Consider the following 24,646-nt stretch of genomic DNA (forward strand, 5'->3'; position numbering starts at 1 on the left):
TTTGTACTAGACTTGAACTACAAATAAAAGGTTTATTTTAAAGTTTAAGAATACACTGTGCCACTTCATCTACAACCTGACAGAAACACTGTTTAAAGAAGTCTGGATTTGGAATTTACTCCTGTTTCTGTAGCAGAAGAAATTGTTTCAGGAACAACAAGCTAGCCCAAAACATCACAACTATAAATTCATAGGAACAATCCAGGCTATCACTATGCAGTTTCTGAATCTAGTTACATGAATGATAAATTACAGTGTGGCAAACAAGTGAAAAACTTTCTCCCACAATATTTAGAGCTAGACAGACATCCACAGTAGGAAGGGATTTTTTGTTTTGTTTTCAAACAGCTATAGAAAGGAGAAACATGACCCTACTTTTATGAAAATATACTAAAGAGAAAACAAGTGCTGTCGGTGAAGGGAGGAAAGAAAGGGAACATTTAGAAAACTTTAGGTTTTAAGCAGGTTTTACAGGATCTAGACTGATTTCAGCCTTCCCTTCTCAAAAACACATTCACTGCTAAAGCTTATTCCAAGCAAAAAAAAAAAAAAAAAAAAGAAAAAAAAGCTGCTGTATATTTAGGTAAAGTAATGCTGCACATTTGTACAGCTTCCCCCCCTCCTTAAGAGGTTTTAACATATTCATTGTTCATAACTTACTGGTAAAGTAGGAAAAGCAGTGTCATGCTCTCCTTCAATTTCATAGAAAGTTATAGTTTCTTCTGATCCTTGAGGCTCCTCTCCATTCCCTGGTACAAACCCATACTGACATTCCTTATTCACACACTGCATCTGACGGCGGCTACGGCTGTATGAGCTTTAAAAACAAGAAAAGAGGTTAAGAATCACCACTATCTGGAGCTTCACCTTGGTTTCATTGCTCAGTTTTAACTCTGTTCTTTTTGGAGAGACACAATAAACCCATTGTTTCATATTGTGCCATTAACAGCCAACTCAGCCCTCCACAGACCACCACCCACCCCAACTCTTTTAGAGCAATGTTTTGTAAAGAGGTTTATATTCACTTACCAGGACCTGCAGGAGAAACTGTCATAGCTCTGATAGCATCTCTTTCCTGGACTGGGGCAGAATGCTATTTGAGGGCCAACCATGTTGTGCCTGTTTATAAATCGGGCAGATCCCCTAAGTTTAAAGGGTAAAAGGTGCAATTACCAGGAAGTGCCTCTCAGGTGGAACTCATTTGTAGTTTTACCTATTAAATAGCACAAACTCTCTCCTAACTAGTCTGCAGCAAGAATGAACAGAAAACAAGCGGTGATGTCATACAGGTTTTTCAAGGCTTCATACCTTGGCATCCCAAATCCACGGTTATGTCTCTGAGGAGGATTCTGAGGATGATAGGGTTCATAAGGTGCCATGTTTCCACCACCCTGTGAGCAGTGAACTGGAGGAGAGCGCCCCGAAGGACCACTGTGCTGTAGCCGGGGTGGAAGAACTGGCTGACCCCTGCTATAAGCCACAGTCATAAAGACTTCCTTTCCACGAACTTTCTTAAGGATTCTCTTCCGTGTTTTCATATCCATTTCTGCAGTTTCAATTGAGGACAGAAAAGATACGATTTACACCTTCAATGGCTGACTCCAGAACTATGTTCTCGTTATCATTTGAGAAGAATCAGTATTTGGACGGAAGAGAAAGAGCCAATAGCCTAGCCCAGAAAAAGTGCATTTTAAGTACACAAACTTCATACCCTTATTTTGAAAGCTCAAGCAGGCATTCTAAATTATGAGCAGAATACAAACATCTCACATGTGAATACCTTCCCAACTTCAGCTAATCAAACCAGCACTCTCAGTGTTAAAATCTCTTTATGAAGGCTGCATTTATTTATTAAAAAAACTTCTCCAAATTAAACAAATACAATCCATATTTAATTGCCTGGGCAAGTCCTAGTTCATCCATGCATCTCTGCTAAGGCCAAATCAGACAAACTTTTTGGTTCACAGACCTAGTCTTTATACATGGTTCTCAAATGCCCAATGTCTTCTTGGTAATTTTGAGCAATACTAACTTTGCTATGTATTTTCAATGGATTTGCTCTTTTGCAAAGGCAAATTCATCCCTATGTCTGAAGGATCACTTTACATTAAACCCCTGCAGTGACCAGGTTTTTTTACCACAGGCTGAATTAAGTCACTTCCAATATCCAAAGACTGCTACTGTTAAAACTGTCATGAGTGTCTCCCCCGTTGTCCCATGGCCCCACGGGAAGGAATGCTTGTGGAAACCTTGTACAAACCTATTCCTGAGAAGTATCCCCCTGTTATTTTCTGATAGGTTCCTCCTTTTCGGCTGGGAACCATATTCCAAGCAAGGACAGGTGCCACTTGTGTCACTGGTTTTAAGTTTGCCAAAGGAACTGTATGCCTACACAGAGAACACTGATGTTAGCAGTGCCACAAAGATACACTGTGCATAACTGCACAACAACATAAGCTGAAGCAACACCAAGACAGACGAAAAGTAGAAAAAAAGCCAAACTTAAAGAGTGTAAGGACCTTGTGGAAATTAAAAAAAATCTGTTTCTCTGACACCAAGCACACATTACTGCTACTTGTTTATTAAAAAAGCAAGCTAGGATTTAGTCGCAACACTATTGACTTCCTGGGTCAAGTCTTTCTTCCCTGCATTTGTTTGTCTTCAGAGGTATACCTGAAAGCATTTGACAACACAGCATTTTTACAATATGTCATCAAGCTGAATTCTAGGTTTAGAGAAGGGTGTATGCTTTGAACAGCAAGGTGGAGAAAGTCATTAGACTCACCAGAAGTGCCAATTATTTAGTTGTTTGGGTACAACATAAAAACTCCAGAGAAACCAACAGCAGAGCGTAATTTGCTATCCATGTATTAAGCGCAAACTGCAAAGACCACTTTCACGTTCCAGAAAAGAAAGAGCAGAAAGATTTCAGAGAAAGCATTACAATAATGATTTTGGTCATTAGAAATCAAAGAGAAAAAACTTCCTGCAACATTCTATTTGAAGGGTGACAGCCATCAAGGAAGCAAAGCCTCTCTTTATATTTAAAAGCCTAGGTTCTCTTTTCTTTTCAAAGTATCTCAACAATCCTATTTTAAGCCTCTGTGAATATACAGACTCAACCAGAAAGAGTTCAAACATCAAGTTGTCACCAGACTGCTTACTTTTCTGCCAGCTCCTCAACAAATACGGTCAACGTGTTGCCATCCTGTCCAACTTCCTGGATATGAGCGTTGTAATACTTACCTCCAGGCTCCAGACGTACCTGGAGAGAGAACAAGGGAAAATCTAAAAAACCCAAACTGTATCAGGGGATTCAGAATACTGTCTACAAAGCACTACTAGCAAAGGCCGCTCCTAGCTGATCCTGTTACTGAGTTAACCGAGAGTCTCAAATACTTCTTAAAAATAAAGAGCACTGTACTAATTTCGAGGAGGAAGGAAAATAATAATAATAATAATAATGTCTTGTGAGTGACTGAGAGGTAAGAAGGTACCTGCTTTCTAACTTATTTTTATACACTGTTCCAAGCAGATAAGTACCAAGGAAGACCATTATTTAAGAACTTAAGGAGGATGGAGGATAAAACAAGAAATTGGAATGGAAAGCTCTGCTCAGCTAGAAACAAGTCACTGAGCGAATCATCAGCACTACCTCAAACAGTGATAAAAAATAAGCCGTCACTACCTACGACATTGGAATACAAAGAAAGCTGACCTTCCTTTCAGCATCTCCTGGCCAGATCATGCTTCTCCTCCCTTTTTAGCTCTTCCTTTTCTGTTTTATGAATATATTTGCTACATTACTGTTGAGAAGCAGAAGACTGTCCAGACTTGTTGCTGACCCCCAGTGAAAATCTAATAGACAACTACCTCAAATGCACACCCTGTGCATTTTGAGCTCTCAGTCTAGAACTTCCACACTCACAGAACATATATCACTGCTTTGCAATGAATTTCCAAGCAGCTTTTCCTTCATACTACCCAACGTTTAAAGGAAGATTTTAGAAAGAAATTAAATTAAAAAAGAAAGTCAGATTAATAGCCACAAGGAAAAGAACGAGAAAAGCCTTGGAAAATTCTATGAAGTCACATGATTTTATGGCTTACCATACTCCATTTAATGCAGCTGTAATAGTTTATCATAACTGAATCTCCTTTGAGTACTAACCTGACACTTGTCTCCTAAATAGTACTGTCTCCCAGCAAACACCATGTAGTCAGTTTTTTGAAGCTCTAAAAAAATAAATAAATAAAAATGAAAAAGCCTTTAAACCACTGTTCTTTCTTCATGTATCCTATAACTACTTCATGACAGCATCCAACTACGTATTACAGGCCAAATGAGTTAAGATATTTCCTACGCGTATCTGAACTGTCCCCACAGTAATGGTGAAGTAACTGTAGATGTTCTTATAACAGACCATAACTAGCCTAAGCCACAGGAGATGAATAATATGCAGATAGTGCAGTAAATAGCACTACTACTTCAATACTACAATGTGTTTTTTGATGGTACTGAGTTAATCCTGTATTTAATGCCAATTCTGGTATTGAAAGTATTGGACATGTCTTGTCTTGCCAGAGTACTGGTAGAACTTGGCAAAAATGAGATGTCATCCAGGAAAAACTAACATTGCCTAAAGTCTCCTTGCTGCAAGATTTCAGTATGTTTTTCTCCATTCCTTGGCTGGATTCTCTGCACATCAGTACTCTACATAGATAATTAGTTACTATACTCTGTTCCAAGAATTTTAATGACCCCTCATTACTACTTATGCAGTCCTTCAGTATGCAAAGCACTTCAGGTCAGACATCAAACACCCCTTCAAAACTTATCTTTCTTGGTAACTTCTTGCTTTACAGATCAGCCATAGTGTATGCCAAAAAGCAGCAACCTATCCCAAGCCATGAAGACCATGAAATCTCTCCAAAATGTTCAAGCCCAGAAGAGCTGGGAAGCAAGAGAAAACTCATCTCATTTGACAGATCTCAGTGCTAAATTTGAGATCTTCATTATTATACAATTCTGAAGCCAAAATCGTGCTTTAAAAAGCAAAAGTCCTTGCACACATGCTGCAACAAAAAACTCTCGAATTTCAGTATGATTTCCAATACAACAGAATGGTAGCAGAGTTCTGTACTCTGATCCGACTCCTCCTATTTCCTATACTATAATCAGTAAGTAGCAGAGGTCAGATTTTTAGCAATCTTATCACCATTATACAGTGTCAGAAGCAGTTTATTTTGTACTGAAATGAAGCCAAGAAACCAGCTACTAGCAAGAAGGTGTAATACCTACAAGTATCTGCTGGGTTAACCAGTATCCTTCACATTTCAGCTGTGAAGAAACAAGTGACATAGGCCTCAGATTTGTAAATGTAACACTGAGCCTGTACAGAAGAAGTTGTGGTTTTCTTCCCTTTTTGAAGATACCTTTTCTGCTGTCCAGCCAAACGTCAAACTCCACATTCCGATAGATCTCAGGGTCCAGCGCCTTTAGTACTTTATAAGGAACAGGCATCTTTGTTGGATTTTCTGGCAGCTAAAACCAGAGTTGAAATGGAACATTAACAAGTGCATTTAATGTGTTCAGCATAGTCTCTATCCTGCCAGCACCTGTGAATGATTTTAAGATGTACACACACTGTTTTCCAAAATTTTCATTTCCACTATATTTGCCTAAAAACTAAAGCTCAAGAACATGAAGACACATTTAGGCATTCAGAAGCTGAGTAAACAGACTTTGGAAAGGTTAGAAACAGGCTCAAGAGTAACATTTGGCATGTTCTTTACTCAAAAAGAATCAAAGGAAGCTAACTAGACCAATGAAGCCATGGCTTCAAAAGTTGGTGGGAATTTAAGTTATTATATCTGAAAACAGGTTTCTATAGAGTTTCTAAAACTGTTCCAAAGTGATTTATACTGTGTTCAAAACAAAAGTGAACCGATTTAAACCATTTCTGGGAAAAACAAACAGCAGACCAGGAAACATCTGCTAAACTCCATCTTTGGAGGGGGGGAATATTAGCTAGAGACAAACAAGAGAATCTCCGAAAGGAAAAAAGGTTTATGCAATTAATAGAAACTCAAGGGCAAAACCAAAAGACAAGCAGATGGAAGAAATAAGCCACCCACTTTCCAAAAAGTCATTTTTAAAAAGTGGAAAAGAGGGTTTAGCCCCAACAAGGGTAACATCATACAACAACAACAAAACAAAACAAAAAAACCCCAAACCACCACCATAAGGAATTCTTCCCTAACTGACAAACCTTTTCTTCTTCAATGCCTTGTTTGAACTTATCTTCCTGTGGATTATCAGTACCATTGCCTTCCCAGTCGTCCACTCTAAGTAATTGAAAATAAGATTACAGAAGATGCAATACATAATTTCTAGCCAGGATTAAAATTAAGCAACTGCTCATACAATCTGAAAAAGCACCACGGTGCCATCAAGTGGTAGGTTTTGCCTTAAACACGACAACCCTCTTCCTAGTTTCAAGAACATGACCTTTACTTGTTCCAACACCCACCCCTAACAAGGGCTACTGCTTGCATTAGGAAATGAAGATGATCCCACTGGCTGATTAAACTCTTGCACTGTCAAGTACAAGACACCCTGTTCTAAGTCCTATCAAACCAATGTCATCTGCAAGCATTCAGTAATGGTCAGAGGCATCCCTCAAGCCTTTCTAGTAATCTGAACAACACAGGATATGAGACTTTCTATAGGTACATTCTGTCTGTTCCCCTCATCCCCAGTGATCCAACAGACTTGAATAATGCCACTATTTAATTATCTATCTGGGATATGATTTCATTAAAAAAGGACAAACAAAGCAGAGCTCATTTTCTCAGTACACTATTGCCTCTGCAGAGATATAGAGGCTTAGAAAAGCAATAACAGTTTCTCACTAAAAAAAAAATATTCTGATGATGTAAGGAACATTTTTATTTACAAATAAGCTGTCATTTTACAGAGTAACAGGCAACTATAACATAGCCAGCAGCAGAGGATGTTGAACTATATGATGACACTTCCCATCTTCAAGGAAAGCACACTCTCTTCTACAATATACTTCAGCTTTGTGTTTGTGTCATGAGATAGGAAAAAGAGTTAATACCCCATGAACGTTCAAAGAAACTTGGAAAAGTTGCCCTTCACAAGGTTTTAAATCTTTTTGCTTCCCTTTTACCACATTCCCTTCCCAAAAAACTACCTCTTTTCTGATGGATTTCTGGATACTTTTTCATGAAGACAATCAAAGTTTGCATCCTCACTTCCTACAGAGCCACTGTTTCTGTTCTTCTTGGATCCACTTCGAAACACCTCAACTGCAGACCGTAATTCTTCCTCATCCATGCCAAACACATCTTTGTACAGGATCTCATACAATACAGCTGAACAAATCAACACAAAGCTTGAACCAAATTAAGATAATACCAGACCCATAAGAACTGCTGCAATTTTCAAGGTAAGCAGATCTTCAGTATTATCTACTGTTACAAGGCACTAGTTATATTAAATTCAATTAAGAAGAGGATCATAAAATAATTCAGGTGGGAAGAAGGGACCTCTGGAAGTCATTTGGTCCAATACCCCACTTAACAGATGGAATAATGAGCATATGTATATATTAATATACAATAAATGAGCTTCCATCTTTCTCCTCCCCACCTCTGAAACCATAACAAACACTGCCTATAAACATATGAAAACATGTAATTCTCTTCCATAGAAAAATGATTTCAAGTTTACCCTGGCAAATAGCAGCATTTTCCTGGAATTGTTTTGTATACACAGAGTCATAATGGTCATTGCCGGAACAACACAGTAAAATCTGGGGGGGAAAGAAAAAAAAAGCTTTAAGGCTGGAATTATGTAAAACCTCACTCTTTCTATTTGATATCCTAGCTCAAGACTACATTATTCTTTCATTCCACAGTCAACACCAACTTATCAAGAAAACAGTAAATATTCTTGATGTAAGTATGAAAAAGCTGTAGAATCAGCTTAAAACTGAACCCTAGTTAAAGTCTCTAAATAAGTTTGTCTATTATACAAAGAAAAAGTATCAATTTTTACATCATGCTGTATTAAACATGAAATAAAGAGTTTGTTTCCAGCTTGCCTCCAAAACCACCAATTGCTCAAGAGGCAAAATAAATACAGGCCATCAAATGCAGTACCCCTGAGATACTCTGTCCAAGTATCAAAGGCACATTTCACCCTTCCCTACCTGAGGGACTAGAATAGCATCTACTACTTTTACGCTCAACAAAGCCTTGCTTTTAATAAGCAATATTATGCTGCCTTTTGAAAAGATGCATGCTTTCTGCAACATATGCATTGATACACCAAGTAATAAACATATAGCATCAAACCCCATCTTGGCATGTGACCACAGCCAACTGCAGCTGGCAGAAGCCCTTAGGCAGCTGTCAGCACATTGCCAGCAAGGATGCTTCCCAGTGAACCAGCAGGAGCTGGGATGCCAGGGCTCTTAATTCAGTGTGCACTATGTCTTCTGCCAACACAAGCTCTCATCTCATGGTGAGAATGAGCAACACCAGAAAGAACTGCTGCCTGTACATGCAGTCTAATGACAGACAGCTGCCAACACTTAATGAGACCTCTGGTGGTAAAGCCTTTGAGGACAAACACACATTTAGACCATACTACTTGATTTTTAAAGTTATAGCTCATTTTGGAATTAGATTAAGCTACACAGGAAACTAACTACATAAAAAAGAAAGAAGAGCATGTAAACAAAGACAGTAATACTAACAAACAGAGAAGAACAGCTGCAGCAACACAGATTTCAGAGCTAACTAGCCACTTTGGCAAATACCATAGCCCATACTGAAATCCATACCGCAGCAACTTCACTGGCATCATGCCTGAGCTAGCCACGTAATTGTGCAGGCACATCTACATGAATGCACAAAAACCAAGAGGGGTCAGATGTAAGACAGAGTATTTCTCCTTTATGTTGCTTCTTTTTGCCCTCAGCAGTAATTCTTGTGTAGATAAGCTGTTTGATTAGTTCCCATAACTGGGCTCTATTTGTATGTCATAGAAATGAATCAGTTTGTTAGATTAAACTGTTCACATTAACTTTCCCTTTTCAGGAGGAAAAACTGCACATCTCATCCAACTTCAGGAAGAGAAGCCCTGGGGGTTGGGGGACAACACCTCCTCTCCACCAGTATGATAAACATATCTTGTTCTGCTCTTCAACTCAACCCAGATATTTCATTCTACCCTGCCAGATCAGTCAAATTCCCACTGGGAAGTGTTGTTAGCCAAAGAGATTTCAGAAACATGAAAGAACATTCTGGAATTGTGATGTTACCTCTTCCTGCCAAAATTAAACTTCTTTCCAATAACGAGCTGGAGTAACAAAAAAGATTGGCAGGGGAACAGCACACAATCCATCCCTCCGATGGGAAGCAAAGCTACTGTAACTGAGTTAACCATTGTGCAAATACTATGCTTTTTCCATGACCTGAAGTCAGCTTTAGGGTTTTGTTCAGGTACACAAGAGCACCGGAGTTAGAAGAGCTCAATTCCAGTGGCAAGTTTTTACAACTAAGCAGGACTGGAGGTAACTAGGATTCAGGGGTAGAGGTAGGAAATTGCCTCACTTCTCCTCACCTTGTCTTCAAATCCATTGTCTGTAGCATAAGTGGGTGTTTTTCCAGGGTACCGGTACAGAATGAAGTCTCGCCTAGGTAAGCAGAGGAAAAACAAGACTTGAAAGATCATACTTTTAGTAGAACAATGTTATGAAGAAGTTTGCAGGGAGCTGTTTAGAGAATCCGCTGCTGGTTTATAGAAAAATCAAGTAGAATACTTTTCCTGATAAATGAATGCTACCATACAGCAATAGCTAGATAAGCAAACACCACCCATCTCGGGGGGAGTGGGGGGAATTACCTGGGAAAGACCATTATATTTAGTCACAGATTAGGTCAAGTACTTATGCTTTCAGCAGGGTGCTCAGACACCGAGACAATTAAGTCCAAGTAATTTAGTCACCCTGTAAAAGGATGAGAGTCTCAGTATAGAGAACTAGTAACTCTTGTAAAACTTCAGTTTGTTCCTTTAGTACTGGAACAGAACGAGCCTGCAAAGGGAGGGTTCTTCCTTCTACCACCAGCAAGCCAGACTCCTTGTTACAGGACAGCATCATTTTTAGTAAGACAGCAGCACCTGCACAGTCTTATGTTACCTTTGAAATAAATATCAGGGTTTATGCACCAAGGAGGGCAAGTACTCCTTACTACTGGAGCTTTCAAGAACACCTACATGAATTTTAGTCACACTTATAACTACCACACAGTGCTTCCACCACACAGACCCTTGTTTTTCCCCCTGTTTTCCATCCTTCACCCACTAGAAGGAAACACTTGACTTCAGAGTTTAACATTAGCAAAAAAATAACAAATAAACATCACTGGAAACTGACCCTCCCCTTAATCCTAACACTGCGAGAACAGGGGTTGTGATGGCACCCGTGTACATGTTAGTTTAACTAACTTTGTTAGGGTAGCATTTCTCACCATGTTTCACACATTAGTATTGACTCAGCGACAAACAAATAAGAGGTTCTAGGGCCAGAACCCAAACACCATCAAGTCCAAACCAAAGTGAAACTTAAGAAAGAGACGCTTACTTGTACATCACTGATAAAGCACTCATTTCCAGCTGGCCAGCACTTTCCTATGCAAGATTATGAGATTACATGAGATAGCAGAGCCATTTTCAACACTGAGAAGTCTATTCTAGCTCTCTGTAGTATTAAAATATCTAACCAAACTGATCAGTTTGTTAAAACAATCAATCAATGCATTGAGAGTTGAGATACTAGGGTTTCCGGGGGCAGGGGGGCGGGGAAGTCTGCAACCAAGCTGAGTAAAATGGAGCTAGTTCTGGCAGCGACTCTTGAACACCACTCAAGGTACTTTTTTTTTTTTTTAAATTAAAAACACTAAATTTGTTTCAGAGACTGTTGCATTCACCATACATATTGGTTAAAGTCTAAAGAAATAAAAGTTTGAAGTCTAGTATTCGAATCTGAGGGTAAGGGAAGAAGCAAGGGATTGCAGAGCCTGATAAACATTTGATGTGAGGTACACTCCACATATTTTGCTTTTTCCTTCTTAGAGAAAAATTGCAATTAAGAATAAGGCCCACAAGAGGCCTCAGCTTTACTGTCCAGTCTGCATAAATTGCTCCTTTGCAGCAACACAAATTCCCACTAAAATTGATACTGTTTATACCTGTGATTATTCAGTACAAACCCATAGTATTACCTACGCAAGTGAGACCCCAGGATTGGGGTCTCTCTAAGAAAAAAAAAAAACAACAACCCCAATCCACCGCATTTTAAACCATCACCTAATTAATTTCCTGTCCTAGACTCCTCAAATTTTAATCTCTTGACAAGTATTAGATCCATCTTACCTTTGGATCTCCTAGTCGTTCAAGGTATTTCTCAAATGATCCTTCCACATACTTTAAACAAAACAAAGAAAAAAACACATATAAAAACTTAGCCAGTTGGAAAGCAAAGTTAAACATAAACTTTACCCATACGTTACTAGCTGTTGGACGGGAGGAGGCAGGGCAGGGGCTGGGGGCATAGACACCAAATTTGGGCCTAGTTTGCCAACTGCTATCATTTTTGGGTTCTGAAGGGCTGTGGTCTAACAAGGGGTATGACTTCAGCTGTTCCCTGCCTTAGAGCATGGGAATGATTTGGGGTACCAGTGTGGAAGTACCAAGGGATCCTAAAAAAATTAAGAGCATGAGTCTGAAAAATACTCAGTGACTCATCTCCCTCCTAGGTTAGATAAAGCACTTAACTGTGATGGGTGCGGGGGGGGGGGGGGGGGGGGGGGGGGTGTGCAGGGGGAACAAAACACACACCAAGAAAAAACAAAAAAAAGCCCAAAACACCCTAACACCACAAAAAACGGTGCTGTGCATGCACCCGCACAAACCGCTGCATGCCTGTGGCCACGCTAACTGCCACACACAAAACCAACCAAACAAAAAAAAAGCCAACCCCCAAACCCCATGACTTTATGCAATGATTAAACATACTCTGGAGTTTTCCACCATTTTTTGATGTTTGTTTCTCACTCCAAAATCCTACATATCTCCTACCTACTAAATTCTGCAATGGTATCTCCACAGAGAATATACTACACAAATAACCATCACCTTACTGGTTACTTGGGTGTTGGTAACTTGCTTGACTTCAGGAACTTCAGAAATACAAAGTCAAATAAAACTTGTGCGATTACAACTCGAATGAATTAAGCGAGCAACCACCCTGCAGATTCTCTTCTCTTACATGCATCAAGCCTGGCAAAGCCTGACGTGTTCTCAGTGCATATGTTTACGTGGGTATGTTTACGGCTAAACCGCTCACCCCCTCCCACAATACTTCCGAACTACGTATGCAAAACTGCCTAACGCACGCGTTACTTACGGATTCAAACTTAGGCTGGTGTTGCCTTATGAACGCGACACAAGCTTTCCTGACTTCCATGTGATGAATTTGAGATGAAAACAGCTGAAAAAAACGAAGGTTATGAAAGGACGAAGTCGACCGCGGTTTAATTGATGCTTCGCGTTAGCCTTATTTTCCTCGTAGTTTACGAGGACCAGCACCGCCACAAAACACTTCACGACACAGCGAGAGGACAGGCTGCAGGGGGGCCACGGGCACTTGGGGAAGAAGCTGAGGGAAGCCCAAGCGACGCAGGAGCCCGCCCGCCCCCGTCCCCACACACATCCCCGCCCGGGAGGGGTCCTCCGGGAGCACCCCCCTACCCGCCCCCGGCCTGCAGCGGACCCCGCCCGCCCTGCCAGCCCCGGCGAGGGCCTGAGGCGCCCGGGCTCCCCCCCGCCCCGAGGCCGTGAGCGGTGCCGCCCCGCCGCCCACCTGCTCCGAGACGGCTCGGAAGAGGCAGGAGGCGTCCTTGGCCGTCATCTTGCGGTACAGCCCCAGGCTGCCCAGGTACTCGTCCATGGCCACCTCGCTGAAGGACTTCTGCCCGAAGTACTTCTTCCAGCCCTTCTGCATCTTCCACGGGCGGCGGCAGCGGCGGCTGAAGCGGCAAAGGCAGAAGCGGGAGAGGGGGGGCTCCGCGCGGGGCGCTGCGCGGCGCGTGGCGGCGGGGCACGCGGCTGCCGCTAATGAGGGGCCGCACCCAACGCGCCCACCTGCGCCGGGCGCCATGACCCGACCCCCGGCATCCCCCTTCCCGCCGGCACCGCGCGCTGCCGCCCACGGAGCGCGCCCCCCAGCCCGACTCCGACTCGCCCCCGTCCCGCCGCAGCCGGGGCCGGTTCCCTTCTCCTGCCAGCCGTCCCCAGAGGCAGCTGCGAGCGGTGCCCTCCCGGCCAGCCCGCGGACCGCCCGCAAGGAGCTGCCTCCCGCAGCAGCCATTTTAAGATGCCCGCGAAGAGCCTCGAGTACCTGTCCCGCTCTCCCGCTTAACGACTGCGGGGGCTGTCCGAGCGCCTGGGGGGGGGGGGGGGGGGGTCGTTTTCCTCCAGCCCCCAGTAGCTCTCGGCGTGGGCGGGCACGCCGAACCGCGGTAAGCGCCCCCCCCGCAGACGGCGTCTCCTCCCGGACCTGCCTCGGGAAGAGAAGGGAGTCCGCGCTAAGCGAACTCCTTCGGGCTTCATTGCTTGATGTGCCTGCGACTGCGAAGAACTAGCGGAAAAATCGGTCAAATGGTTATTCAGAATTTCCCGTGACGTTCTGGCCTGCTCTCGGACTGGAGACGAGCTGCTAGAGGTAAACTTGAAATAACAGCCCTATAAACATCGTTAAGGAAGCAAGAATCTTAGTTGCTCCCAATAAAGTCCTGGGGGAAAACTTTGGGCATCAGCAAAAATCACTCTCGCACAACTCTATGGCATGACTTACTCCTCAGCTAGCCCCTGTGCTCGATCTGATGAGGAAAACGCCTCTATGTAAATTCAACTTGCTAGTAAGAATTGCACTCGGATATCAGATGCACCGATTCAGAAGTTTCTCTGTCTTGTTTTAAGCAACAGCAACAAAAAACCCCAAACAACATCTTTGCAGGAAGGGCAATTAGCACCAACTATGCATATACAATTATAGACTATTACAGACCAAATAGCCCGCATGTACACTTTTAAGTTTAAACCCCCTCTGTTTTTCAAAATATTTACTTAAACAAATTGATGGTAACATCAACAGTTGACAATTTCAATTAAATTACATGGGGAGCTTGAAATGGGGAGCTCCAAACAGCATCAAATGGGAAACATTGCGCCTTACTGAAGTCCAAACTAAGTAATGATGGGATAATGCCATGTAAATGGATTGACTGTACTGTCAACTCCATTCCTCTCCTATAGGCCATGTTTTACTTTGGGAGTAAATCACCCAAAACCAGGCAAGTCAGTTGGTGGACAGTTTGGCAGCAGGTTTGCAGCTCTTCACCACATGCCCCTTTGCCTTTAAAGAGGCATAAATCTCTCAGTTTTAAAATGCTCTTTTCAGTGCTTCTGTAAACACATAAAATGAGAGCTGAAGGCATCTGCTTATTTGCAGAACATCAACAAGGAAGCTTACTTCCACCAGTACTAGGCAAATATGGTCAAGAGACCACTATGGATATGCCATGCCTGTTAAGTAATTTAGCTTGTCCTTCTCATTGGAATTACCAACTTTTTTGTGATGTAAGTATCTGTCTGTCCAAGAAACTAGACAACTCATACCCCCCCCGCCCCTTGTTGGCACTGTGCTCTTTTAAGCATAAAGCCAGATGACTTCAAACTGGCACTAAATAGGAAACCATTTAATGTCAGTTAATATTAACTGATGTTTTCTTTGAGGGTTTGTCCCAGTTGGTGGACTCTTAAGTATGGAAGGCCTCACTAGGAGAGGAGAAAGGTTTTATTCTGACATTTTTATTCCTCTGTATTGTTTATTGAAACCCAACAACTTTATCCAAGAACACAGCAAACTTTTCTGGCTGTCCAGGAGGATAAGGTTTCAAAGTTGACAAGTCCATTGACTGCAGTGTCTCCACAAGAGTGCTGTAAAAAGAGACCAAAACCAAAAATTTTTTAAAAATCCATTCCAAAGGGAAGTGTTTTCTTCACACAATTTTCTTTCTAGTCATACATACATAATCCTTTAGCACGGAAACAAAAATAAGGACATGTATTGAAAGGAAGAGACCCCACAAACCAGCAGGCCCCAACCATCGCTGGCTCCTAGGCAGCATTGCTGAGAACACACTTGGACCTACACCACAGCTTTGACAGACAACCTCAGCTCTTGACTTTTTAATCTGATGTGGTTGCAATGTTGGGAGACTGAACAAGATCTGAGGATCTCCACCATAAACGGTACCAGGAAATTCATCCTATTTTAACACATGGCATAGTTCTCCACTTAGCACATAGCCAGAAAGAACAGTCAAAAATCAATCTGTTTGCTTGCTACTATCAGACTGCAAGTAAGGCTCGAATACTAGGCGCTGTTCAACACAAAGAAATAAAAATTCCTTCCTGTCTCCAAAGCTGTCAGAAGCACTGAGACAGTAAGTTTAAAAAACTTGCCCAATATAAATGAATGACAGGCCTAGTCTTTTCAGAAGGCTCTTCTGAAACATACAAAAGTCTATTTGCAGGGCAAAGGAACAAGATGCAGACTAAATAATGGGAGTTGCATTTCCTCTGCCTTCAATTTAGAGGTCATCTGTTATTTATAGAGTGCAATCAATCATAAATAAAAACAGTAAGATATAGTCAAAACAAGAGAGCGAATGAAACTAACAGGAGCCAGGATGAACACAAAAGGAGCTGGGTTTTTTTGTTGATGGTTGGGGGGAGGAGGCTGGTTGTTTGGTGGTTTGGTTTGTTGTTTGATTTTTTTTCCCTGAAGTGACAGGCAGTAGATCTGTGAAACTCCCTGTCAGAGGATGTGGTGGATTCAGGAAGTTTGTTTAAAAGGGCAGCCTGAATAAGTACTTGGAAGGCAGAGGTATTGAAAGTTACTAACCAAACAGCATCTGATTTAGGAATCCCCCTGAATCAAAGCACTTAAGAGCATTAGAGAGAAAGTAATACAAGGAAGTACCTTATGTTCTTGCCCTGCTTCTACTTTTGGCTGAGCATCTGCATATGGCCACTGCATATAGGATGCTGAGCTACGTGGACTCCTGATCTGTGTCAGTAAGGCCATTCTTATGTTTTGTTCTAAATACTCCACATACTTTCAATTTTATTATGTCAGTGCATCTATACAGTCAGCTTTAGTGCCCTTTACTAGGAAAATCTACATAGCAAAATGATGAAATGAAATCGTAAGTCTGCAGGGAGCATTTTATTCCTTATGGCTCATGGTTACATACAGATGGTCTGGCTTGTATTATTTCTAGACTTCAAAAAAGAATCCAACAACTAGTGAGAAGGAGCAGAGAAAGAGAAAAGCTGTTAGGTGCCTCTAGGATGCTACCTGACTGTTCCAAATTCAACCACTTCTATTTGGTTTAAACTCCTTTCAATCTGAATACATGTGCCCTCAAAAAAAAAAAATTTAGAAGGAGTCATGGTCAAATGGTTTGATAAGTTTGGTAAATTAGCACCTAATGTTAATCTATCCACTATGGGAAATCTACATTGCAAACAAATGGTTGTTACAGAGGAGGAGGATGTCGATTTCCTTGTTACATTCTCAATACTGTAATAACACAGCGAGTGATGGTGCTGAACACTGCTTGTTCCATCAGGACAGCCACAGCAGCTCCATACCTGCAATTACAGTAGAGGACGTGCCCATCTCTGTGGAGCTGTTTTGCCAGCTCAAGCTGATGGTTGTTCATCAATTTTTCATTTGTTACTACTATTAGTGGCTTTCCTTCTTCTAGAGTCTCCAGACAGCTACCTGCACCTACAGGAGAAGCAGAAAACATGACGAGTTTTTTGCCCTGACGGACGCAATATCATCCTACTTGCTCTTGAAACATCCTGAAGGTGAACATTTAACCATCCAGCTCTAGCTCTGGACCTGAACATTCATTGCCAGCCCACCTCCGAGCCGCAGAGAAACAGACTTCATCCAACCGACACCCACTCCTGCCCCGAGGAGAACAGGCTCGGCAGACAAACAGGGCTCTACCTGCGTGGCTGATGACCAGGTCCGCCCTCCGCAGGTCCTCGGCCAGCGAGTCCTTGAAGCGGAAAGCTTCCACCGCCAAGGCCGGGCTCCCGCGCAGCGCCGGCTTCAGCTCGCCCCGCCCGACCTGTAGCACCAGCTTCTGGTAGCCGCGGCTCTGCAGCACCTGCGGCGGCAGGAGGGGAGGGAATGGATGGGATCGATGGTGGGGGGTGTGCGTGTACCCGGGTCGGACACCGGGACAGCGGGCCCCGCTCCCGGTTACCCCGGCCCGGGGGCCGCTGCCACCCCCCCCGCCCCGCCTCCCGCTTCGCGCCACAGACCGTCGGCGCCTCCCCGTCCTCCGCCACTTCACGCCGCTCACCACGGCCCTGCCTCACGCCCCCCGCCACGCAGCGCTCCCGGTTCCCCCTCACCCCCACACCCCCGGCAGTCACTGGCGGGTGGAGGAAGGCGGGGCGGGGCGGAACAGCTCCCAGCGCGCAGGCGCCCGCGTCGGCTGCCCGCGGAGCCGGGCCTGTCCGCCGCCTCACCTGCAGGGCCGCCGGGGAGCAGACGGTCGCGATCAGGTCGTCGAAGCTGGTGGTGCCCACGGTGACGAAAACGGACTTCATGGCCGGCGACCGCCCGCTCCTAACTGATCTGCGGGCGGGGAGCCGCCAGAGGGCGCCGCGCACCGCCCGCTCGCCGCACCGCTCCCCAACATGGCTGCCGGCCTGAGGGGACGGCTTGGCGGGAGGGGGGCGACACGCCCACTTCTCCTCACGGCCCACGCGTGCTCGTTTGGGCCCGCTGCCTCCGCCCCGGCGAGCGGGGGGGGCGGGACGGGACCCAGACTCGGACCCGGACCCGGACCCGGTGCCACCGGACCCTCCCCAGGGGTGCAGGACCCCCTCCGCGGTGCCGGACCGCGCCCGCCCTGACGAGCCTTCTCGCCGGCAGCGGTCTGCAACCTCAGAGTGGCAGCCGCGAGTGTCTCTCAATTTTTCAGACTTTCGTGTGGGGGGAAGTAGCGCAAATTCGGAAAAGGGATTCAGAACGTTTTGCCCTCCACGTATTATTTTAGCGCTTGGGGTCACTGTAACTGACAGCCTGACTGGGGCCAGGTGCTGGGTGTGTTCAGCCTACCATTCCCATAGCATGGCCACAGCAGCCTCTTCTTTATAGACTGACCTGGGCTAGGCATGGTATTATCCAGTCTGGCCCAAGCTCCTATGGCACTTACCGCGGGAGTAACATCACAAAAGGATAGTAGCGAGTGAGCAGTCAGTTGCACCTTGGAGGAGAGATTGATGTTTCAGACAACTTGCCTGAAGCTGTGCTGCAGCGGGTCCTGTCACGGCAGCCCAAGAGCGATGGGCTGACTCGTCCCCTTGAGCACTGGGCCTCACTGGGGGACACGCTTTGCTTCTGGTCAGCATCACCTGGGGACACGTCATAGTGTTGCAGAGCAAACGCATGGGATACAAGCCTACCTTCAAATGGCCAAAGGCAGAAGATTGCATATATTTCTATTGGTGGGTGAACTTGGGTGGTTTTGCTGTGTGGATACTTCCACTGATACCACAGGGACTGGTGAAGATAGGAGACAGAAGGAAAAGAGACATATAGTTTGAACTCTACATTCTATGGGGTTTTTTAGGGAACTTTAATAATTCTGGCTATGTATGTGCACTGTGTCCACTCCCCCCAAAATCCCAGAAATGCTGCAAACTCCAATAGAAACTGCTGTCTGCTGGCTCCTAGTTGATTCCGGAAAGTCAGGCATAAAAATTATTTGGCCTAAATAGATGAACCTGTCACAGGACCTGAGACTGCAACTCAAGGAAAACCCTGAAAGTGAGACTGAAATCAAAGCTAAGAGTTCTATTGTCCTGGTTTATTTTCCTCACTTTGCCGCTGGCCAGTGTTAGCACCTTTGGGAGGTGCTCATCTTTTCTGTTTCTCCACCTGCAAGGCAGTGTTTAGCAATTTATCTCCTCTAATTGAAGAAGAATTGAGTCTTTTAAAAATCTTCACTGTAGCAAATTTGTAAAGACATTGAATAGTTTTTTTGCCTACCCTCTTTCCCTTGGCCTTTTGAAAGATACGTTCTCAGTATCATTGAATACAAGTAGGTTTCCCCTCCCTCCCTATTGCCCTTTCTCTAAGCACACATCTTTCTGATGCTGTTTCAGGCTGGTCTTACTACCTTCTAATGAGGACTAAGGGAAAGTACTCCCTTGAGCAAAGGCATGTCAGCTCCTTGTGGAATGTGATCCTAAGAGCCAAGGGACAGGAAATCAGGCAGGAGCTGAGGCTGGAGATGAAGGCCCTTTCTGAAAAATAAAAATGCTGTGCAGTGCTAAACCACATTAAATCAATTGCAAAGATGAAGTCACCAGCAAGTTTATTATTTAAGGTACATTTCCCCCTTGTGATGAAAACCAGGGGCGGGGAGAGGGATAACATTTTAGTCTCCTAAAAAATCTGAATGTTAAATCTGTTAACAGTCTTGTCCACTGAAGGCTAGGAATAACCCCTTAGCAGTTGCACAAACTGAACTAGCAGTTTTCTTAATTGGAAATGTAACACAATGTACAATTCTACAAAAAGAAACTACCCAAGTTAGACATCTAAATCTGTTTATTCCCTGGATTAAATTTAATAGATGAGGTCACATCTGTATACACTATTAAGTGTTCCAAGAAAGATGCAGAAAAGATGTAGCTATCTTGAGGATACCTCTGATTGCCATGTTAATGGATCATTCACAATGCTCATTAGCCCCCTGTTGCTTTCATTTAGCATAATGAGCCACAGTGAAATGTATTTATTTTTTGATTAAAGCAAATGGTGCTGACAGCAGACATGGCTAGGGGGGAGGGTAGCACTTTATCTTGGGAAACATGCTATAGAGCAAAACAGTATGGGAATCCCAAATGCACAGGGCCTTGTGGCCCTGACCAGCCTCAGTCAGCTCTTACTGCTCTCCCTCAGGACAAGGAAGCCAGGAGCTGAGGGTGATCACAACACAAGCCAGGCAAAGACCTCACCAACAGGGCACAGTTTGACTGCACCAGAGAAAAGCAAGCAGAGCAGTGGCACCAAGAGGTCCAGCGACCATCAGGCACGACATGGTAACAAGCCATTTCCGAGGTCAGTCCAGGAAACCCAAACAGCAATTCAGGAGCAGAACTAGAGCAAGGACACCTACAATTCACCTCTGTCATCCCAGCATAAGAAAGACATGGACCCGCTCAAGCGGGTCCAGAGGAGGGCCACAAAGATGATCAGAAGGCTGGAGCAGCTCCCCTATGAGGACAGGCTGAGAGTTGAGATTGTTTAGCCTAGACAAGAGAAGGCTCCAGGGAGACCTTATAGCAGCCTTCCAGTACTTAATGGGGGCCTACAGGAAAGATGAGGAGGAACTCTTATCAGGGAGTGTAGGGATAGGACAAGGGGTAATGGTTTTAAACTGAAAGAGGGTAGATTTAGATATTGGGAAGAAATTCTTTACTGTGAGGGTGGTGAGACACTGGAACAGGTTGCCCAGAGAGGTTGTGGATGCCTCATCCCTGGAAGTGTTCAAGGCCAGGCTGGATGGGGCTTTGAGCAGCCTGGGCTAGTGGAAGGTGTCCCTGCCCATAGTGGGCCAGGGAGAGGGAAGGGGCTGCAACTAGATGTTTTTAAAATCCCTCCAAACCATTCTACTTAAAGACCGAGCTTAAATGAACTCCCCATCAGAAGGTGTGGGTGGAAGCCCCAGCTGAGGCTGGTCAGGGCAATTAAAACCTATTAGTGCAGTCAAGGACCTGACAACTGATGGATAGGAGGTCAGACTTTGGGACAAAAGGAAGGATGCTGATTTTTTTCAGGTGTGTCAGAGATGAGGGTCAGCACAGGTGTAAATCTTTGTGAGAAAAAGTAAGGACAGGATAATTAAGTGATTGTAATTTTTTTTAAATGAGGATAGAATTTAAATACATTGGAGTGTTTTCCTGTTTATATAATTATTTTATATTAGGTTAATTACAGTAGTTTAGGAAATTACTGCTCATTTGTGACTAAAGCAGTATAACTCACCACATGCATGCTCTTACTCTGCCAAAATTGAAGAATAAACTCACCATCATGATAAGTCCAGACATTCATTCTGCAGGTTTACAGTGGTTGCCATTGTACCTCAGCTGTGACCTTGCTTTCAGCCATCCACTCAACTTAAAATTCGTATAAAGTAAGGCACTCTCAAGAAAATACTCCATGCATGAGCAGCATCTTGTTCATACTCTCACTGCTCCCTCAAATTTCAGCAGAGTAAAATGTGTATTTAGAATAATGAAGACACTTTGAATAATACTAGTATTCGTAACCCTCAAGCGAGAGAGAAACTGGAGTACAGTCAGCATAGTACTGTGAGTTAAATTCCTATATCTAGGTTTGCTCTTACTATTAATGTTTGCATACAGAAAAACTTCTTACTCTTCCAGTCAATGGGTACCCATTTGGTGGTATTTTCTAAACTCTGCTCAGTTATTCTTGTTAGTGCTTTAGGGTATTAACAAGTTAAATTAAACATTGGGCATTTTAGAAGAATGACACATTAGATAACAATAAACTCATGCAGCTCAAGAAAAAAACAGATTCGCTGACCTCTTCTTACTCTTAAGAAGAGGTTTGGACTAATTGCAGTGTGATCAGAGGACTGCTCAGAGGGAGGAAAGCATACTGCTCTTCTTCCAAAATGTAGAAGGCCTGATTGCGTAAGAGCACAGTACTTCAAGTTTCAAGGACAGCTGAGCATACTCAGCAGTTTGCAAAACCAGACCTAATGTTACTAGTGTGTTAAATGGAATCTTTCAGTTTTCTTAATCAAAAATGTCCAGGAGTGAGTGAGCACCTGTCAACAGGGAGTCCATCTTACACTGAATCTCTTTTAATACTGCTTGTGGAAGATGTTATATACAGTTTTGTTTGAAATAATGGTTAAAACAGCTATTCTTAAAATACAGTATGTTCAGGATTGTGGCACATCAGGTTTTACATTAGATTCTTTTGCTTTTTATTGTATGAATGCTGAATTTCACTTCTACAGGCCCCTGTTTTGCTCATTTGCTTTCTAGAATGAAGAGAATTCAGAAATCACTGGAATGATTTCTGTGGTATGGAGTAAGTCTGTGTGATTCCAGCTTGGTATTTTCCATGTGTCACTGAAAGTCAGTGTCCTCTGCAGCTTGTACTCCCAGCATCATGCTGTACAGGGACTAGAAGAAAAAAATATTCACAAGTAACATTACAGTGACTTAAATTTGCATCCGAGTTTTCACTGGAGGATACGTTCTGCTAGCACATTGAATTAGGCTTGTTACGGTGATTTTAAACTAAAGAGAAAAAGGAAAGCCATCCATTACAGGACTCAATCTCATGCTAATTTGTACCTGCTATTTTAATTAGATGTTGTGTAGGGCATAAGTAGAATTTTGCCCCTGAGCACTTGTGCTCTGGTCCATGAGAACTACAGATCATTCGCAGAATGAGATACTTGGAGCTGATCCCTTGCAGTTTTAAAGCAGTTAAAGATCATGTAATCCAGACTTGGTGCTATGCCTTGTTTCTGGCCATTCGTTGCTACCTCTCTTCTGCATTTCTACAGATAATCGTATAACCACGCAGTGATCCAATTCAGAGAACTGATCTGACCGGAAAGTGATTTGTTTGCAGTCAGATCAGTTCCCTGAGTTGCACGAGCACCACTCCTAGCACAAGGAAGAAGGCAGAATTGTGGCACCTTGGATTTAGGTTGGCTTAAATGCTGGGGAATTGCACCTATGTCTACCCCTTCATTGCCATTAGTAGCTGCGATCACATTCTCTAAGCCATGTGGCTCAGGCGGTTGAGTACCCATTGCCTTTGGGGCAAACCTTGTGTGAACCTGTCACTGCTTGGGCTGGAGAGTCTCTCTTTGCAGTGCCAGTTGTTTCTCTCCAAGATATGTGTGTGGGATATTATCAGGGACATTCAAGAAATGTGGGCTCAATTGGATATAATGTAGTCCAAGACCCCAGAGAGAGGCTAGGAAAGGGCTAAAATGGAAGATACATTCTTGTGAGAGCTTGCTCCCATCTGTGCTTTATATGGTATAATTAATATTCTGATATTTTCTTCCCATGACAACATTTGGGCAAGAAACTGAAGATGGCATGAGTGCAAGCTGGTTTTTGTTAAGTGAGGAATGATGTATGCCTCCTCCCTTCTCCTTAGCCTTTATTTGAAGTGTTTCTGGATGGCTCAGTTTTGAGCACTGTCGCTTTGTATTCAGCTCAGCTTGCCACAGTTTGCCCTGAAAGTTCCATAATTATATTATTCAAGAGTAAGAAAATGCATGAAAATAAACTGGTCAGTTCACATCTTGGTTTCTGAAAACTATATACTGCTCAGTTTGCTCTTGAAGTCTAAAGACTAACTCACAACTGTTGCAATAAAACTCTGACAACCGGTGAAATGCATGGGCTGCAGACAATGTATCAAATAATGAATCATAACATATAATTTAAAAATATACACCAACAGAAAGGCAGGTAAACCTGTAAGCCTACATAGTCTGATTTTCTCTGAAGGAAAAAAAAAGCCAATGACTAGCTAGTTAAAAATGCACCCCTGTCTTTCCTTTACCTTGTATTTTGTGCAGATTGATTCTCCGTTTGGCTTGTGATATAATGGTGCAGTGGATGACATGAGGCACAAGAGAGCAATTAGACTTCTCCACACTAAATTTACATTGTGTTTCTGTACTTTTTATATGTTTATGAATGTGCAAAATGAGTAAAGATAGTCTTACTTCTATTTCCAGTTGGCTTTATATAAATTTGAACTGAAAAAATGTTCACTTCCTTTTCCTCTCTCATTTAGAGGTAGTGCTGTACCTATGATATTTCTGTTACCATAGGGAACTGTGAATATTAGATGGACACTATTTTGGGGAATGATTCCTTCATATTACCATGATTCAGAGATGCTTGTTCTGGGAAAATAACAGAGGAACATTTGTCAGGCAAGTTTAAATAGTATACTTTGAAATATTTCATCACAACGCTTCTACATCCTTTGAATTGTCTCTTTGTGGGCCTGTTATTTGGCAGTGGGGATTGTCAGATAGCCTGCAGATAGAAAAAGGCTCAGACTGACTGGAGACAGCGAAGGGGATGTTCGATCACCTCTTTCTCAGGGCTGACTAGCCTACAGATAGGAAAAGGCTCAGACTGACTGGAGACAGCCAAGGGGATGTTCGATCACCTCTTTCTTAGGGCTGACTAGCAGAAGACAGGCGCTGAAGCAGCACAGAGGAACTGTGTCTGCTGACTAAATATTTCACATTTGAAGTGAAAGGGGAGGCTGTGGCTTAGCTAGAATGAGTGTCCATGATCTGACAACTCTCATGGATTTTTCTGAATTTTGCAGTATTTGATGGTGTGCCTTGAAGCCCC

The 24,646-nt window shown here is 43.4% G+C and overlaps 2 protein-coding genes across 5 annotated transcripts in view; one reads left to right on the forward strand and one right to left on the reverse strand.

The window, feature by feature from the left end:
• Nucleotides 1-17,912, reverse strand: part of ALG13 (ALG13 UDP-N-acetylglucosaminyltransferase subunit) — a 31,486-nt gene extending 13,574 nt beyond the window's left edge. The window contains exons 1-19 of the mRNA XM_069811690.1: nt 17,717-17,912; nt 17,187-17,349; nt 16,820-16,958; nt 14,989-15,097; nt 12,960-13,736; nt 12,504-12,587; nt 11,471-11,521; nt 10,680-10,726; nt 9,659-9,731; nt 7,760-7,841; nt 7,221-7,401; nt 6,273-6,348; nt 5,437-5,545; nt 4,172-4,236; nt 3,165-3,265; nt 2,261-2,388; nt 1,309-1,546; nt 1,030-1,143; nt 661-817 (exon numbers count right to left, since the gene is read on the reverse strand). Of these exons, the coding sequence (XP_069667791.1) occupies nt 661-817; nt 1,030-1,143; nt 1,309-1,546; nt 2,261-2,388; nt 3,165-3,265; nt 4,172-4,236; nt 5,437-5,545; nt 6,273-6,348; nt 7,221-7,401; nt 7,760-7,841; nt 9,659-9,731; nt 10,680-10,726; nt 11,471-11,521; nt 12,504-12,587; nt 12,960-13,736; nt 14,989-15,097; nt 16,820-16,958; nt 17,187-17,349; nt 17,717-17,797 (2,775 nt within the window). The 5' untranslated portion in view covers nt 17,798-17,912. The remainder of the gene's footprint in view (nt 1-660; nt 818-1,029; nt 1,144-1,308; nt 1,547-2,260; nt 2,389-3,164; nt 3,266-4,171; nt 4,237-5,436; nt 5,546-6,272; nt 6,349-7,220; nt 7,402-7,759; nt 7,842-9,658; nt 9,732-10,679; nt 10,727-11,470; nt 11,522-12,503; nt 12,588-12,959; nt 13,737-14,988; nt 15,098-16,819; nt 16,959-17,186; nt 17,350-17,716) is intronic.
• A 107-nt stretch (nt 17,913-18,019) lies between these two features.
• DCX (doublecortin) overlaps nt 18,020-24,646 on the forward strand; it is a 145,602-nt gene continuing 138,975 nt past the window's right edge. The window contains exons 1-2 of one of the 4 annotated variants that reach the window (XM_069810943.1): nt 18,020-19,584; nt 20,163-20,302. The gene's annotated coding sequence lies outside the window, so the exon portion shown is untranslated. The remainder of the gene's footprint in view (nt 19,585-20,162; nt 20,303-24,646) is intronic. The other 3 variants (XM_069810947.1, XM_069810946.1, XM_069810948.1) reach the window with 3 other exon arrangements.

The sequence above is a fragment of the Haliaeetus albicilla genome, chromosome 23, assembly GCF_947461875.1.
Source record: "Haliaeetus albicilla chromosome 23, bHalAlb1.1, whole genome shotgun sequence".
NCBI classification, from domain to species: Eukaryota; Metazoa; Chordata; class Aves; order Accipitriformes; family Accipitridae; genus Haliaeetus; species Haliaeetus albicilla.